The 16,483-nt window shown below is 43.7% G+C and overlaps 1 protein-coding gene across 3 annotated transcripts in view; it reads left to right on the top strand.

The window, feature by feature from the left end:
- Positions 1-14,033, top strand: part of PHKA1 (phosphorylase kinase regulatory subunit alpha 1) — a 1,293,387-nt gene extending 1,279,354 nt beyond the window's left edge. For all 3 annotated transcript variants that reach the window (XM_086942009.1, XM_086942008.1, XM_086942010.1), the window contains one exon: positions 8,444-14,033. In XM_086942009.1, coding sequence (XP_086798135.1) covers positions 8,444-8,617 — 174 coding nt within the window. In that variant the 3' untranslated portion in view covers positions 8,618-14,033. The remainder of the gene's footprint in view (positions 1-8,443) is intronic.
- The last annotated feature ends 2,450 nt before the right edge of the window (positions 14,034-16,483 follow it).

Genomic DNA, 16,483 nt, shown 5'->3' with positions numbered 1-16,483 from the left:
TGCTGCTGAGGTTGCAATGCTCCATGCTCCGGAGCCAAGAGCTGTGAAGGGGGGGGGCGGTCGCACCATCTCAGCGCAACCTCCCGTTTGGCCAGTAAAAACCCCAGCGCCGCCAGCTTACGCACCGTTTTCGGAAAGTCCGCAACATATCCCAGAAGAGCTATTTCCGGTATAGGGGCCAGCGTTAAACGGAGCATGTTGCCAAGTGTCATGTGTATATTGGACCAATAGTCATGTAGTTTGGGACAGGTCCATGAGAGGTGTGCAAAGTCAGCGAATTGGCCGCCGCATTTGGGACAGTGGTGAGGGCGTGATGGGTCTATTCTGTGGAGTCTCGCTGGCGTGAAGTACAGTCTGTGTAGAAATTTGAAATGTAAAAGTTTGTGCTTACTATTAAGTGAAACGTTTTTGGTCGCTCTGCAGCACCACTGCCATTGGTTGTCCGAGATAAGATATCCTAGGTCCGCCTCCCAGGCAGCGCGCACCGCCTGGTCGCGGGAGGGAAGGAGATCACAGCACATCCGGTACAATTTGGAGACCAGGTGTACTCTCGAAGGGTGCTGGATGATGAGAGTAAGAGGTGTCATCTCCTTAGGGGGGAGGGGAAACGACGAGAAGGAAGCGCGCAGTAAAGAGCGTAGTCTGGTAAGGACAAACGAGTCCATGAATATCCTTTCAGTAAATCTGAGGTCTTCAGTTAGTGTAAAAGCGTGCCCTTCCGGGATTAGATCCCCGATCGAGGTTATGTGAAATTTGGTCATCGTGTGACGCACCACCGTCTCTCCAGTTATCGGGAACCAAGTGGCGTTCGGTAGCGGTAGGGCCGGAGAATACAGTTGTGGGAGGTCGACCAAACGGCTCAGCCTCCCCCACGCCCAGCATGTAGCAGACACCGTTTGGATGTCCTTTGGGTCTCTCGGGAAGCCTGACGGCAGCGTAGTAGACAGAGAACCAGGCAACACCAAATCGGCTTCAGGTATGGTCTCCTGGCGTCAGGGTGGAACCATGGGTAAACGTAGGAGCACTGTGCCACGAGAAAGTATAGGTAAAAGTCAGGGACGCCCAGTCCGCCTCGCTCAAATGGGAGAGTCAGCACCTGCCATGCCACCCTTGGGGTCTTGTTTCCCCACACCAGCGACAGGTGCGACGAGCGGAGCTACGCGGAGAAAACCTTGGTGAGGGGTGTGGATTAAAAATAAACTTAAAACCACTTACCTCTTTACTGCGCCGTCCCCAGGCTTCCCTCCTCCTCTTTCTCGCCGTACCAGTAATGCTTAAGAAAACTGCACATGTGCTCATGCATGCGCATGCGCATTTCTCGCAAGAAAATTAGGCATGGGAAACACGGGGCACTCACTCCACCCATCCCAATTAATAGGGTGGTCAGACATAGCTGTGTGCTCGCCCCACCTTGTTTTGGATTTACATTTATGGATTGGTTGGTGTGCTGAGCGGACTGAAGGATATAGACGCCCCCAAGCTAGTGCATAAGTTCATTCCAGCAATGATGTTTGCAGATGACACTCTCCTGCCTTCCAAGTCACCGATGGGTATCCAGAGAATCCTCAATGGGTTCTGTGAGTTTAGTAGAAATAGGGGGCTGAGTTGGGTTATGTTAGTTTGTTACCTGTTGCGGCACCGCATAGCCTGTGGAGGTTGACAGATTCATGAGCCTTATGCAGCACCATTTCCCCATGTAGGCTTCGCCACCCCTCTTTGCAAGACTATTACCGATCGGCGGACCGAGAAGGGGTTTGAGCTTGTTTCCCTTTCTGCTCTCCGGCATGCACTGACTCTGAGAACTGAACTTTATTGACATACTATGCTGCCTCCCTTTGCCTCCTTTATAAGCCAACTACAGCACCCCCTGTGTGGGGAATATTGCGGGACTGTCGCTTGTATAATTTCTTTGCTTTCCTCTTCTTTTTTCTGCAAAATACTACATAAAATTTTGAAAAAAAAATTAAGGGGCTGGAGATCAACATACAAAAGACAAAATATATGGTCTTTAACCCCCCTTGTACAACCCGTCCAATGAATGTTATCCAACTTGAGCGGGTATCTCTTTTTGACTGTTTAGTACTGACCCAAACTCAAAAAATAGACTGGGAGCCTTGAATGGACTAATCAAGCCTTAAGGTAGGCCAGACCGCTGGTGGGCTGGCCAAGCACTACAGAAACTCTTTTCATAAACCTGTAGGACCAGTTATAAGGATTTACAAAACCCTACTAAGGAGTGCTGCTATGTATGGGGCCAAACTTTGGGGGTATTGTCTCCCCAAGACCATTATCAAAACTGCGAACAGCTTTCTTAGACAGCTGTTTGGTCTACAGGTGAGCTCCCCATTAGTTCCACTGCGTTTGGACCTAAGGGTGGGACCTATCGCAGAGGAAATTGGATGTACACCCCCTATTATTTTGGCGACGGCTAATGGTAAAGTAATGTAATCGGAATTTCTAAAGCGCAACATCACCCCACGAGTATCCTGGCGCTGAATGACAGAGGTTCCTCTACATGCACTTGTTTACCCACTGGATGAATAGTATGCACTACATCCTAGTGAAGAGATGAGTTTTAATTTTCTTCCTAAACTGAAGGTATTCTTCTATTGTCTGATATTGGGCAGGAGATTATTCCACAGATGGGCAGCCGCACAGCTGAAAGCTCTCCCCCCCCAAACCTGGAGGTTCTAATTCTGGCGGTACAAACTAGGGGAGTAGTGGAAGAACGAAGATTCTGTGATGGAGCGTGCCAGACAAACTTTTTCTGCAATGGCAAAGGTCCAAGTCCATGAAGAGCCTTGAAGACCATACCTATGATATTAAAACCGGATTCTCCGAGCTAGAGGGAGCCAGTGGAGATCACTGAGAGCCGTAGATGCAGAATCGCCTTGAGTCCTCTTTAAAGCCAACTTAGCGGCAATTGTCTGTATTCTTTGTCATTTCAAAATGAGGAAATTAGCTGAATCGAAGAGCAGGGCATTACAGTAGTCCAGCCGGCTTAAAATAACACTTGTAACTACTAGAGCCCTAGCTGCCAAAGGTAACATGGGGAGAATTTTCCGCTGGTGTGGGAGGCGTATCTGCCTGAAATGGGCCGGAAGTTGTCTGGAAGCGGACAAGGGATTTTCTTCACAGTGCAGTGTAAGATTTCTGTTTTACCACCATTAAACTGCAGGGAGGTATCCGTCAGCCATCTAGCAGTCTTCTACATACATTCATGGAAGTTACTGAGTGATGTAGACTCTCTGCCTTCTAGACACAGGATGAGCTATGTGTCGTCTGCATAATTCACCAGCTTGATGTTATACGATTTAATGATGGGACTCAATGGTCTCAAATAGATATTAAAGAGGATCGGACTAATAGATGACCCTTGGGGAACGCCATGCTGGACCGTTGTAAATTTATATAGAAAAGGGGGAGGGCCACAGCTTGTTGCCTATTCTCCAGGTAGGACTGAAGCCGGTTAAAGGCCAGGCCCTCCAGCCCAAGTTCAGCAAGCAGCCTCAGTAATATTTTATGGTCGAATGCGGCAGACATATCTAATAGGATCTAGATGGTAAGCTGGCCACTGTCTACCCGCATTCTAAGTTCGTCTAAGACTATTACTACAGCTGTCTCCGTCCCATGACCTGGTCGAAAACTGAATTGCACATCTTCAAGTCCCCGGTTGGTTTCCAGAAATTGAGAAAGGGTTTTACTGACCAGGCGTTCAAGAATGTTTACTGGGTATCAGAGGAGGGAAATAGAACAATAATTATTAGGGCACTGAGGGTCAAGGGTGGATTGTTTAATGGGTGACCCCTGAACTGGCCAAATATAGGACTAAGCTACAAGAAATATTGGGACTCCCTGGCATAGGTAAACTGACTTGGTTTGTACACATTAAGGAAGGTCTCTATATCATAGGTAGAAACACCCTATGGAGCAACCCGGAGTTAGCCTCTGCTGCAGTCTTGCACATACAACTAGTTAATAGCTACAGGGAGGAAAGCTTGCCCAAATCCACGAAAACTCTGCCACTGGTTCTCTTACAGCATTATCGGAGTCATGCTTAGATGAAATACAACCGGCTATAGCTAGCAAACTGTACAATTCAGGCAAGGCTCTCTCCCTCTGTGTGCATTTTCTAACAAATAGCCCGGCAGCTCTGCCCTGGGTTACCCAGTATGCAGTAGGGGAGAGGAGACCGAACTCCACATATTTTTCTTCTGTCCTGGATACAAAAAAATTAGACAAAGATGGTTGGTACAATTGTGCTGTAACTTAGGTCCACAGAACTGTGAAGAAGCATTCAGGCTCCTAAAGCACAACACGCAAATGCCAATTGTTTATGCTGTATCACGTTTTTTTACTTCTATGTGGTGGACATGAAAGGCTTTTTTAGGAACCTGCAATGGATCTAATATTGACTGACTTTTTATCTGATTCTGTAAATAATTTTATTTTGTTTTATCTGGGTTTTAGTTTTTACATTAGTTTTTATATATTGTATTTTTTGGCAATGCTCTTTTTTTGGTCCACGGACCGAAATAAAGAAAGATTGGATTGGATTGGATTCAACTGCTAAAGATGGGCTATAAAATGGTGCATGTGATGTGTAAACGTCTCTGTAGACTTTGTACACGTATGCACGTCAAGCAGTGGCCGATGAATACGCACCAGGATCAGCGAGCTTGTGAATGTCCTCTTTGTTCATCAGGCCAACACTGTTGATGCAGTTTGTATCCTTTGCACTACGCAGGTAACCTAGTCAGAGTATTGCCACAGTCAAGGCGGGATGAGCTACACTTGCTAAGAATGCCATTTGAGGAGGTATGTAAAGAAGCGCCAGGAAACCCATGGTGTCAGTGCGCTCTACAAGCACCCCTTACAATACAATACAATACAATACAATACAAGGGCGCCAACTCTGAATATAAAGGCCTTAAGCTAGTTACCATTCGAACATAACAAGTTGGTTTGAGTCTAGCTGCGGTGACTACTTGCGCTCTTCATCCACCAGAAACTGATTTGTGGATCACCAAAGGGGTCCAGTAAGTAAACCAAATAGGAGTTGACCTTAAACCAAGAGACAGAACCATTTTGCTGCAGCGCGTTCTCATTTGCACGAAACCTTTGACAGAGCTCAACAGCACGGGGTTACTTTGTGGTAGCAGTGACTTTAAAAAGCAGGGGCAAATCTGTTCTGCTTAAACTATGCAGCACATGCATACAGCCTAAAGACACACGAATTCAAGAGGGATGTCTTGATGCTGCCAAATTAGGACATGTTTAAAGAAAAATTCTGCACGATTCTGATCCAGATGCAAAATTCTCCATTTTGCCTCGCCACTGGATCAGTCTCACAAAACCAGTAAACTATAGGATACAGTCTCTGCAGCCTCTAGCATGGTTGTGGCTTGCTACAAACAGTAGGGGTTTAAAGTAGCAGGCGTGAGTCACTGACAGTCTCGGAGAATATTAAAACTGCAGGCGATTTACTGAAAAGCCAGTGAAGGGATGTGTTGGGGGTGGGAGGGCACTTAAAAACCAGACCTGCATACACGCTGTCTCTGGACACAATACCTTCCTTCCGCAGGTAATTTCACAGTGTCTGCCAGAAGACGAAGGCAATTGCTGTACGTAGCCAGCAGCTATGTCTGCTCTGGCTTCATTGAAGGCGCACCTGAAACCTTGAAGTAAAATCTAATATGGCCCGCAGGCTGGATCAGAAAAGAGCGCAGCACTTTCTAGCTTCTGTGGATAAATCAATCCTTCTGCTAACCCAGCACTCTCTCTCTCTCTCTGTTTTTTAAAGTCTCAAACGGGTTTTAAAAGGCACATGGAAGGGCTACGTCTGTTTCTTTTTCGCATTTACTCAGGGCGTTGATATTAGAAACCCAGTGACCCATAAGAGGTTGGTGTGCACCACCACATAGCGGAATTGTTTTCCGGTGTCTTCCAGGGCTCCTTTAGTATGGGGCGACCCTGTAGTCCAAATAGAGGTAACCTTGAGGGTACTACTGTCCTACAGACATAAGGGGACATGTGTGCAGCACGCTCACAGGGACCCACTCAAGACTGGGGGCAGTGTGTGCACAGCAAAGCAGAAACCGCCTTATCACGTCCACTGAGGCATAAATAATTAGGCGCAGCACCAATTGGCAAGAGCATGCGTTGCATAGGCGCACTTGATCACTGATTACAAGTGAGAACACAAGAAGTGCATAAATGAATTGCACGTAGAACTGCTTTTGTCTGCTTTCAGCGCGCTGGTCTCATCACACAGCCAGGAAAGGGAGAGGAGGAGGGAGGGGGCGGGAGCAAAGGCAACAGGGTAGCACTCGTGCTTGGAGCCGATTATAAGTTTGCATGAAGGGAATGAGAGCAACAGCGGGCAAGCGAGAAACGGCGTGGGACCACTGAATGCCTAAGAAAACAAGCATTGGCATAGCCAATAGGTCTCGCGTTTGGGACCTTATAAGTGTTTAGCCAGGCAACAGTTGATGCTGTTGCAGGAAGGATATTGTGCTGCATAACTAAATACTTATAGGCCCCAAAGGCGAGACCATCAATTCACATATATCCCAGTTTGATTAACTGTCTTCAGTTGATTGTATACTTTGAGTTTTAGTCTAATATTTTAACAAATGAAACAATATTAAATATGTTTCATTTTAACATATACGACCATTAATATATATGTTCACTCAATAAAGCTTTCCTGTGAAATTTAGTGTACTGTGTAGGGGTTTCGAAGCATCCGCATGGTCAGTCTGTAAGCTGTATGAAGCAAGACAGTTTTTTTCGATTTACTCTTTGAAGTACTTTTTTCACATTGTTAGCTTTGCTTCGCTCATCTTTTATTCAATATGATATTTTACAACAAATTTGGTTGGAGAAGTTAGAAAGCGAGAATGAGCCTGTATTACAGGGCAGACAGATGACTCCCTCGCCTACAGACTGGTCGTGAATAGCAGCATATCGTTTTTTGCAAAATAACTCACCTTGTCGCACAAAGCAGGCTTTAAAACACATAATAGAAAGGAAACATAAGAGAGCTACTGTGCTCTGGCTCACATCACGCTTTCAGTGACAAAGTAGAGAGTAAGACAAAATCAAAGCATCTTAAAGGTGTCAGAGCTGCATTGTTATTGCTTTTCTCGTTACTACTTTGCTGTAATTTGCATTGAAATTATGATTTTGCACTACAAAATGTAATCGGCAAATATACCCAGCTGTAACCAATGATCAGCTGGCATAGTTCTTTAAGGGGAACAAAGGCTTTCCGAGGTTAATTAGGAATGATGGGTAATTTCAAAAGGGTGTTAAACTATCATTTGCCGCGTTTTAGCACTTGAAAATGCAGTAGTACGGGCCATCTCGGCGGTCAGGAGACGGAAACAGATTCTCTATGCAAGCTGATTCTATATAGGCTGCGAATTTATGATAGAATTCTGTTCAAACTGAACTGCCTCATGTTTAAAGCCAAATTAGCCCCCAAAAGTCTAGAACACAATATAATTCCTGCTGTCATCATGGCTGAAACTTGTGGAGTCAGAACTAACTGTTGATCTGGTTTATTGGGTTAAACTTAAAAGCAAACAGGTAGAGACAAGAATGACAGAAGATTTTGTAGGGCAGAGGAGTGGGAGGGGTGTCAGAAATATTGCGTGCGCGCAAAAATGAAATAAAAAAACACGAGTGGTGATGCGAGTGGTGCGTGCGACGGGAAAAAGTGCAAGCATTGGCCGTGACCGGGAGTTGTGTGAGCGCGAAAAATCCCATTTTTAAAAACAACTCGAGTGGTGCGCAAACGCTCGACGGGAGAAAGCGCTGAGCGCATATTAGCAAGCTGGTGGCTGGCAAAGTAGCACTTTTAAAGCAGCTACTAAATGTCTCGCCAGTGTAGCGCATACGCTGGCTCAGGCGAGACCTAAAAAGAGTGCGCCCAACAAAGGATACATCACAAGGGCACTTGTGATGGGGGCAGTCGCCACAAACGTGAGAACACGCCCACAGGCGGGACAAAGAACAGCCTTTCACCAATAACAATAAACCAATTTTGAAAGACACAGGAAGTAACAAATGGAAAGTGTTGGGTGTGGCATTAACTCTGATTGCAATTACACCATGCCTCGCAAAGCAGCGCATGCGCGTCGCCTCTAGGCTCAAACTAAAAATTACTCCTCATAACATGCAGAGTTCCATCACAATGAAGGTTGCCCTTCATATTGTTTGATTCCGGTTCTGAAGATGGTTCTGTCCCCTCTGTTCAAAATGCTCCAATCACAGCTTAAGTGTGGGCCTATTTGTGCTTCTTGCTCTTGCTGCTGACATATTTATTAGGAGTACAACTTAGAAAGTAGAAAAAATAGATCCGAATTCCATTCCAACCTATTATTAATTTGATTCAAAAAAGAAATCTAAATAGTAATGTATCTCTCGTTTCTTACAGAAAGCACTCGGCGCGGATGACAAAATGTTGGAGAAAGACCCTGCCACCGGAATCTGCAAACTGCTGTACGACAGTGCCCCCAGTGGCCGCTTTGGTTCGATGACCTACCTCTCCAAATCGGTGGCTATTTACGTGCAGGAATTCCTCCCCAGCAGTGGCTGTGCCATGCAGTAGACTAATGTTCCCTTATCTCGTTGCCTTCAGAGTAGACTAGCAAAATATGTAAGAGGGCTGGAAAGGAAATGAGTCATCGCCTGCCTTTCTGAAAAATCATCATAGGACAGCCAGTTACGGGACATCTCTCATGCCCGCCCTTTTGTACAGTCGAGGCTCTCTGAATGCACTCCACTTATGAGAACTTGTTTGGTAGGAGCTGGAGCTTGGCACGGTGGAAAAAAGAGACCCTTTTTACTTGCCCTGCCTTTTGATCTTTAAGGTATGATCCAAGGGCTGAAAACGCACAGGTACTTGCCCTTTTCCACCTGTATTGTTGCCATGGTTTCGCACATGGTGTTGGCATCAATGGGCATGGAGGTGTTCAGCTCAGGGAGATCCTTGGACTACTGGGTCATAAAGGAGGCTTTGTGTTCAGTACTATTTATTCAGTAAACAATCCACTGTTGTGTGTGGTAGTGGGCATGAGAGGCGGCAGTGTGTTAAAACACAGTTATACCAGGAAGTAGAATTTTAGAGTTTTGCTTTAGGGGTTGATAGTTTGATTCTAGACATATATTCCCTCGAAATTGTTATCAGTGCTTTTGACACAGTTGATACTGCACCAATCTTCTAACTGAGCTCCCTAATGGCAAATTTAAGTGAGCGGGGGCCAAATAAGCAGAGAGAGGGTGGTGGCTTGTTCATCTATTGCTATTCAAATGGCTTCTTGGCACTTCAGATTAGCAGAGCTTTCCTCACAGGGAAAGCCTACCTCTGCCTGTGTGCTGCCTGTTTCCGAACATTAACATTGAATTGCCTGTGGCACATTTCCTTTTCTTATTGCTTCTTAAAATGTGACTTTTATGTCCATGGGTCATGGGACAGCCACAAATTATACAACTGCCTTGACCCTGGAAAGGATGCAAGGGTTGGTACTTTGTACCTTTCAGCAGTTACTCCAGGACTTAAGGCAGACATGTCGGTAGCTGTCTGTATACTCATGTTTGTGACTACTCTTTTCCACTTTTATTAGCTACCTACTTAGAATGCCTGTCTTGAGGTGTGTGCACTCAGCTCATGTATGTCCTCTTACCACATGCAGATTTAGGTCTTTGTACTTCAGGGATATGTGCTTCTAAGCAGATTTCCTTCTATCCTAAGGCACAAATAACTCACAGGGTGTTTTTTACTAGCTTATTTGTAACTGCTGTGAATCTCATTCGTAATCATGAAATCAAACACATAAGTACATGTATTATGTTTGTCGATATATGTTTGTGTATGAAATGTATACATTGTGTCTGTCTGTAACTTTTATCTCTGTAATTACGTGTGTGTGTGTGTGTGTGTGTGTCTCCGTGATCTAATGCAGTCTTGGTCTGCATAGATTTGTGTACTGTATATGTGTACACAATTCATACACTGCGCGAGTGCATGTTGAATTACATGCATGTATTGTTTATATCTTTACAAATCTATGCCTTGTTTTTCTGTATGAAGTGATGCATTAGTAGGCATCCTTCTTTTAGCTTTGTTCATTTTTATAGTTTTCATGACCTGCCCTTCATGTACAAATGTCCTACGCTGCATTTTGTGACTCCTGCTGTACAGGTGTCTAAGTCAACCTTAACTTTTATCCATTTCTCGTTTTGCTGTGGTGCACTTCATCTTGTGCTATAACAAGATTCTTGAAGAGGGCACGGTGATTGAATCTTGTTTTAAATTCTGTTTTATCTATTTTCCTCACTCTTTTATTCTCATTTCAAGTTTATATGATCCTTTGCATGTGCCCCTTTGTTATTACGACAGAAGTCTTACGTTTTGCAAAGCATGCCATGTTTGTTAAACACATTTCAATAACTTTTGCATAATTGGCACTGTGTTGGGATCTTTGTACCCGGAGAACCATTGCATTCTGTTTTTAGATCATGTGCAGTTTGTTTAAAGATGTTCCTCCCAGACGTCTTCTGTCCATCTTCAAGAAAAGTGCGGTCTGGGAGCATTATGAAGCTAACGCTGTTTGAGCACAATAGAAGAAAGAGTTCATGTTATGTATCAACAGGAGGTGATCCCAACTTTGATCTGTAAAAAAAAAACTTGAACTGTTCTCTGCTGCATTCTTTCACCTGGTTTACTCATATTATTAACTGGAATATTCATCCTGCAAGGTACTCACTCTGTCAGTAGGCTACTGCGTATTTCAGAGATTTGACAAACGTGTAGCGGAACTAGGAAAGTCCCAGAAACTGTAGTTTTAATTAGGAAGGGAGTCGTAGGGGGTCTGGGAACCCGTTTATTCAGATTACTTCTCACAGTTTTAACTTTACCGATAAAGAAAGTGGATAATCATCCTCTCAAGAGGCATTTAAAACTTTAGTGTTATTTGTTGTCAGTCTCCGATACTCGGTCTACTATACCTCAGGTCATGAGGTCTACCGCTTCTTCCCTCCAACCTTTTAGAATAATTAATATTTCATGTGTAAAAAAAAACATAAAGATCATGAGTATGGATATAATTTAACTAATTCTTATCTTCATCTGTAAAGTACTGTAACCTTCACATCATTTGACTTTGTGAATTGTGTGCCTCATTTCAAAGGAACTGTCTGTTGTTAGGTGGTGCCCCTGATAGCAGCATCATACATGTTTGTGAAGATGTGAAGAGTACAGTACAAGAACTTAACAATATCATTTGTGAACAAGATAGTTCTGCCGACTCGTATTTCCAGTTGACTATAAACATGAAACCTCAACATTGGAAAACTTCCCTTCAAACTGGGCAATACAGTGTAACCCTTTCATAGAGGCTTAGAATAGTATATGCACTAGGTACGGATCTATACTTGTTGTTGCAAAAGTTTTTATTAATCATGAAATAAAGATTTACTTACTAACTTCCTGTGACACATAAAGATACGTTTTCTGCTGAAGGGGATGAGTTGATTCAAGGTAACAAGACGTGTTTGCATGTCGAGAGAACTGGACGACATGACATTGATATAAACAAAAGTGGCTTCGCCATAAAAGTGGTTACTACAATGTTGTCTTTAATCATTCAATGGTGAGGTTGTATATTTGCATGTTAACTAGCGAAGTAAATGAGGTGATTCTTAGGGGACTATACTAGAGAAACCGAATTGGAGAGATAAGTTTGATGCTGTGGCTCAAGAAAGAACACCACTGTATTATGGATTCGTCAGAAACTCCAAGCCAATACCTGTAGGTGACAGAATACTGCCTCAAAATGCAGAAAGTCTAGAAAGATCCTGCATAATAGCTTGGCCACCATTATAATAAGCTATTGTATTGTTTCAGGGACTCAACATAGTTCTTGTGTCATACCTAGGACAAAAGAAATCCTGAGTGGATAATATACATTATGGACTTTACTTTACAAGGCATCAGTGAACGTCCACAATTGTGTCTGCGAATCCTTAAACATAGGAGCATATTACAAAAAGAATTTGCTCAGCCAAACTTGAACCTTTGTTTGACAGGGATAATGTCTGCTAGACTATAAGTTATTTAACAACTCTTTATCATGGTTTTAGGCAGTGGCTTTTAACATACATGGTTTGCTTTTAGAATAGCCTAAAAGGATGTTTAAGTTGACGAACATTTATGAAGAGACAGTTGTGCCATCAAACTACAATACTGGGATCAATATCTTTTTTCTCATATATTGATCCTCCTCCGAGGGAGACGGGCTATATATGATAAGACTGTAAATCCTCAGCATGCAGTCCTTGTGTAAAATGAGTCATACCTGCAGGATGTAAATCCTTTTGCCCTTCCCATGGTGCCCCATGATTTTTACTTAAAAGCAAATCTCTCATTATTATTTCCATGCCGGATCGAAATCCTACTAATAAGAATATGTGCCAAAAGACTCTTTTGATTCGCCTTTGATGTACAGCGAAATACATTCTGCTCTGTAGTGTTTTTGGTGGTAGGGCCGTTGTACCAAAGGCACCTATGACTCCGCTTTTATTGACTCCTAAACTGTGTTCACCTTTTACAAAAGCATGAAAACCTGCCTGAGACTAGGTATGTTATATCTAATCAAGAAAAGCAGGGAGCTAAGTCTCTCCTTCGTTCTGCTAATACGAAAATGACAATATTATCCATATCATGGTCTGTGGTATATTCAACCTAAGCCATGCTTGTTTCTTGTTATTCAAATTTCCTGGAATTCTTTCTTTAACCAACCTACTGTCAATACATTGGGAACCTGAAGAAGATGTAAAACAAAAAGGCAGAACAGACAAAATGTAATGTGAGTCATTTCAATTAATTCACACCTTAATTTTTCCAGTATATACAATGCTCAGGTGCTGTACGTCTGACCAGCCTCCATATTATTGTTCAATCTGTGGGGCAATGAGTGGATAGGTTCCATCTTGTGCTTTTTGGAACCAATAACCCAGATTTTTTGTCCTATCATGGCATCGAGAATAAGCAGTTTGCAGTCTGGATATTGATGTGTATTTTTGAAGAGTGCCTTAAACTATGGGTATAACCTGGTTATACATAAGTTGTAGCTAATTGATACTAACCTTTTTAACATGCCTGCGATACCTTATTGTGATGGACATCTCTTAGCGATATCCTGTTAGCGGTGGTATTTTACTTGCCCTTTAGATAGACTGGTATATTGCTGTAACCTAGTTATAATAGTAGCATGAGTCTTGGAACACTTCCTTCCTTTCCCTTCAGTTTGTTAGTGTTGCTTGTAACGAAAACGTAGCCAACTCTGTTAAATTTGATGTACTTAAGGACATTAGATGCTACTTTGTTTTTGCCACACTGTTCTCCTTGACATTGTACATGAGTCGCACCCTTCTTAACCTCTCCGAGATGAAATGGTTAACATGTTCAAGTTGGGAGTTTCTTTGCTTGCAGTCAGGTGCCAGTAGTTTCTTTTTTTAATATAACCTCGATGTGATTGAACACGTACACGTTCTATTTTTTAACACTCAAATATAATGTACATTTCGAGGCGTTCCTTTAACAGGGCACTTTCATCTCAATGTGTGTACAGTACAACGTGTCATCTACATAAGCGAAATAGAAAAGGAATAATTGTAAAAAAACAAAATCCTATTTGATAAATCTCCTGTGTAATAACTGGCATAAATGAAGTTTAGCCACTTTGGTTGGACGCTGTTGATTGTGCACCTTGTAGATTTGCACTTGCATCTTTTTGTTTCTTTTTAACTTGGTCAACCCATAACCCATGTCATGATTGAGGGTCAGCATCCTCGTTTCCCGATCTTTATAAATACACTAATGCAGTATACTGGAAGTGTCATGTTTGTTAACTCTTATATTTTAATAGAACTAGAATGCTCATAAATTAAATCACCAGGGTGCCGCGTTTTTGTTTTCAATGTTGCAAGATAGATTTTAAAATGAAAATAAATTGGAAACCTTTTTTATTTGGTGTGGTCTTTATCTTGTTGCATATTATGGTGAATGCAGTAGGGACTCTTTGTCTAGACGAGCAATAAGTCCCATTTGTGGGTCGTGCACATTCTGTTGTTACCTCTTGTATGTGTGTGCCGTAGATTGGCTTTCTGTCATTTGCAGAAGAGAACTTTGCAACTCTTCGTATCAAGATGCTTACTTTGAGAAACGTTGGATGGACAAACTAAATCAATTATAGCTTACTAATCCAAATATTCAAATACGATTGTGATTTGAAAAAGTGTCTGCCTGGGGCTCTAATCTGCCAGATCTTGGGAAACCCCACTTAGATCTGAGTTTTAGCTTTGAGTTCCTTGGCCAAAGTTTTACCACTCTCCTCCTGGCCTTCAATTACAAGGGAAGATCCCTGCCAGTGGAGCACCCAGGTAGAGGTGTTTATTAATACACATGAAAGTGACATGGTGAGGAGGAAGGGTGGCACTATGGCCTGCCAGCCCTGGTCGGTGGTAGCCACCTGTCTACCCCTACCACAATAACCTTTATGAGTACTGTTGTGTCCTCGAACTACTGAGTATTCATTGCAGTGTGGGACGGAATCCTTCAGATTCAACTAGGTTCATCAGGGGCATGAGTAGGGGAGTGCCTTTTCTCGGCCACCACCATTCTCCTACCACAGCCAGGATGTCACTATAATTCATGGGAAACACTACTACCAGTATACCAACTTAGACTGACAAAATTCACATAGCCTACCTAGTCCACATGGTGGTCCTACAAAGTTATTTGTTCTGACATGTAAAACTGTGAATGATATGTTCTTATAGAACTGATGGAACCCTTCCTTAAAAATGCGCTATTCCAAGGTACATTTCACTTAGAGGGAGGTGGAGCTACGAGTGATCTTGATTCCTAGAACAAATACACAGTTGAAATCGTGATCATCTAATATTAATAACATAACTACAAAAATTAAGATTTATTTTCTTTGGTGTAACGGTCAGGTGGTGGAAATCAACTCTGCCTGGCTGATTATTGACGTTTGTGTTGTGTACCTGGTTACTCAACTGCTGTTTATGAACTCAATCAATCAATCAGTGTTTGTAAAGTGCGACTACTCACCTGTGAGGGCCTCAAGGCACTGTGGGCAATGGCCGGCATAGAGTTTATTGCCTTAGTCGAGTCTGCTGCTAATGAGCTCGTGGGCAACCGTCTTTCTGGATTCGGTAGGGATCCATCTGAAGGTTTTACTAAGCAGGCAAAGCGTGTGGAAGCATGATGAGGAGACCGCGTTGATCTGTCGGTTTATAGTGACCGAGAAGTCCAGTATGATGCATAGGTTCTGTGCGTGGTCTGTGGGTGTGAGGGAGTGAGGGAGTTCCAAGTGCGGCTGGCCACCAGGAGTCATCGCAAGCAGAGGTGGTGGGCACCAGGATGAGGACTTCGGTCTTGTTCAAGTTAAGCATGAGGCAGCTGTATCTCATCCAGGTAGCGATGGCCTTCATCCCATCATGGAAGTTCTTTCTAGTGATAGTGGGTTTTTTGGCGAGGAAGAGGATCAGCTTGGTGTCGTTGGCGTAGGAGGCGATGTTGAATGCATGGTTCCTGATGATGGTTCTGAGCTGGGCCATGTAGACATTGAGAGTGGGGCTCAAGGAGGAGCTCTGGGGGACTCCACAGCTGATCTCTGTAGGTTCTGAGAGGAATAGCGGTAGTCTGACTTGCTGTGTTCGACCGGTGAGGTAGGAACAGATCCAGTCATGGGCTTTGTCACGGATGCCGGCGTCGTGGATTTCGTGCTTAGGGTGCAGTTTGAGACTGTGTCGAAGGCAACAAAGAGGTTCTGGAGGATGAGGGCTGCTGTTCCGTACTGCTTGTGAAGGGAGCGGATGTGATGAGTGGCAACGAGGAGAGCTGTCTCTGTGCTGTGGTTGCTTCAAAAACCGGATTGGGAGATGTCCAGGATGTGTTTGGCTTTGATGAACTCAGAGAGTTGGGCGTTGATGGTCTTATGGATGACCCTGTTTGGGAAGGGGAGCAGGGAGATGGGTGTGAAATTCTTGAGGTCTCTCAGGTCGGCGGAAGGCTTTTTCAGTAGAGGTTGATCTCGGCGATATAGGTTGGAGCTGATCAACCCCTGAATTACTGAGCCATTTTTCCGCTTGTACCAGGTACGTCTACCACACCCAGGTGTACAGTCTACCACCTGGGTAAAGTAATTATTTTAATACCTGACCACGTACATAAAGAGGGGTGTCACCCTCTGGAACAGAGCTTCGATCTCTGCCAATGTCTTCTCGTACTAATTCTCAGAAGCTCAGTGTTACCCAGGCTGCGACGTTTGAGCAGCCCATGCCTTTAGATGGCCCAGTTCAGCTGGAGTTTCTGCCGATTTCCTTGTCCTCTTCACCCTGCGTCCCATCCTACTGGATCTCCTTGGAGCAGAACAGTGTAGGTAGT

The sequence above is a fragment of the Lissotriton vulgaris genome, chromosome 10 (genome assembly GCF_964263255.1).
Source record: "Lissotriton vulgaris chromosome 10, aLisVul1.2, whole genome shotgun sequence".
NCBI classification, from domain to species: domain Eukaryota; kingdom Metazoa; phylum Chordata; class Amphibia; order Caudata; family Salamandridae; genus Lissotriton; species Lissotriton vulgaris.
This window is presented reverse-complemented; position numbering and strand designations above follow the sequence as displayed.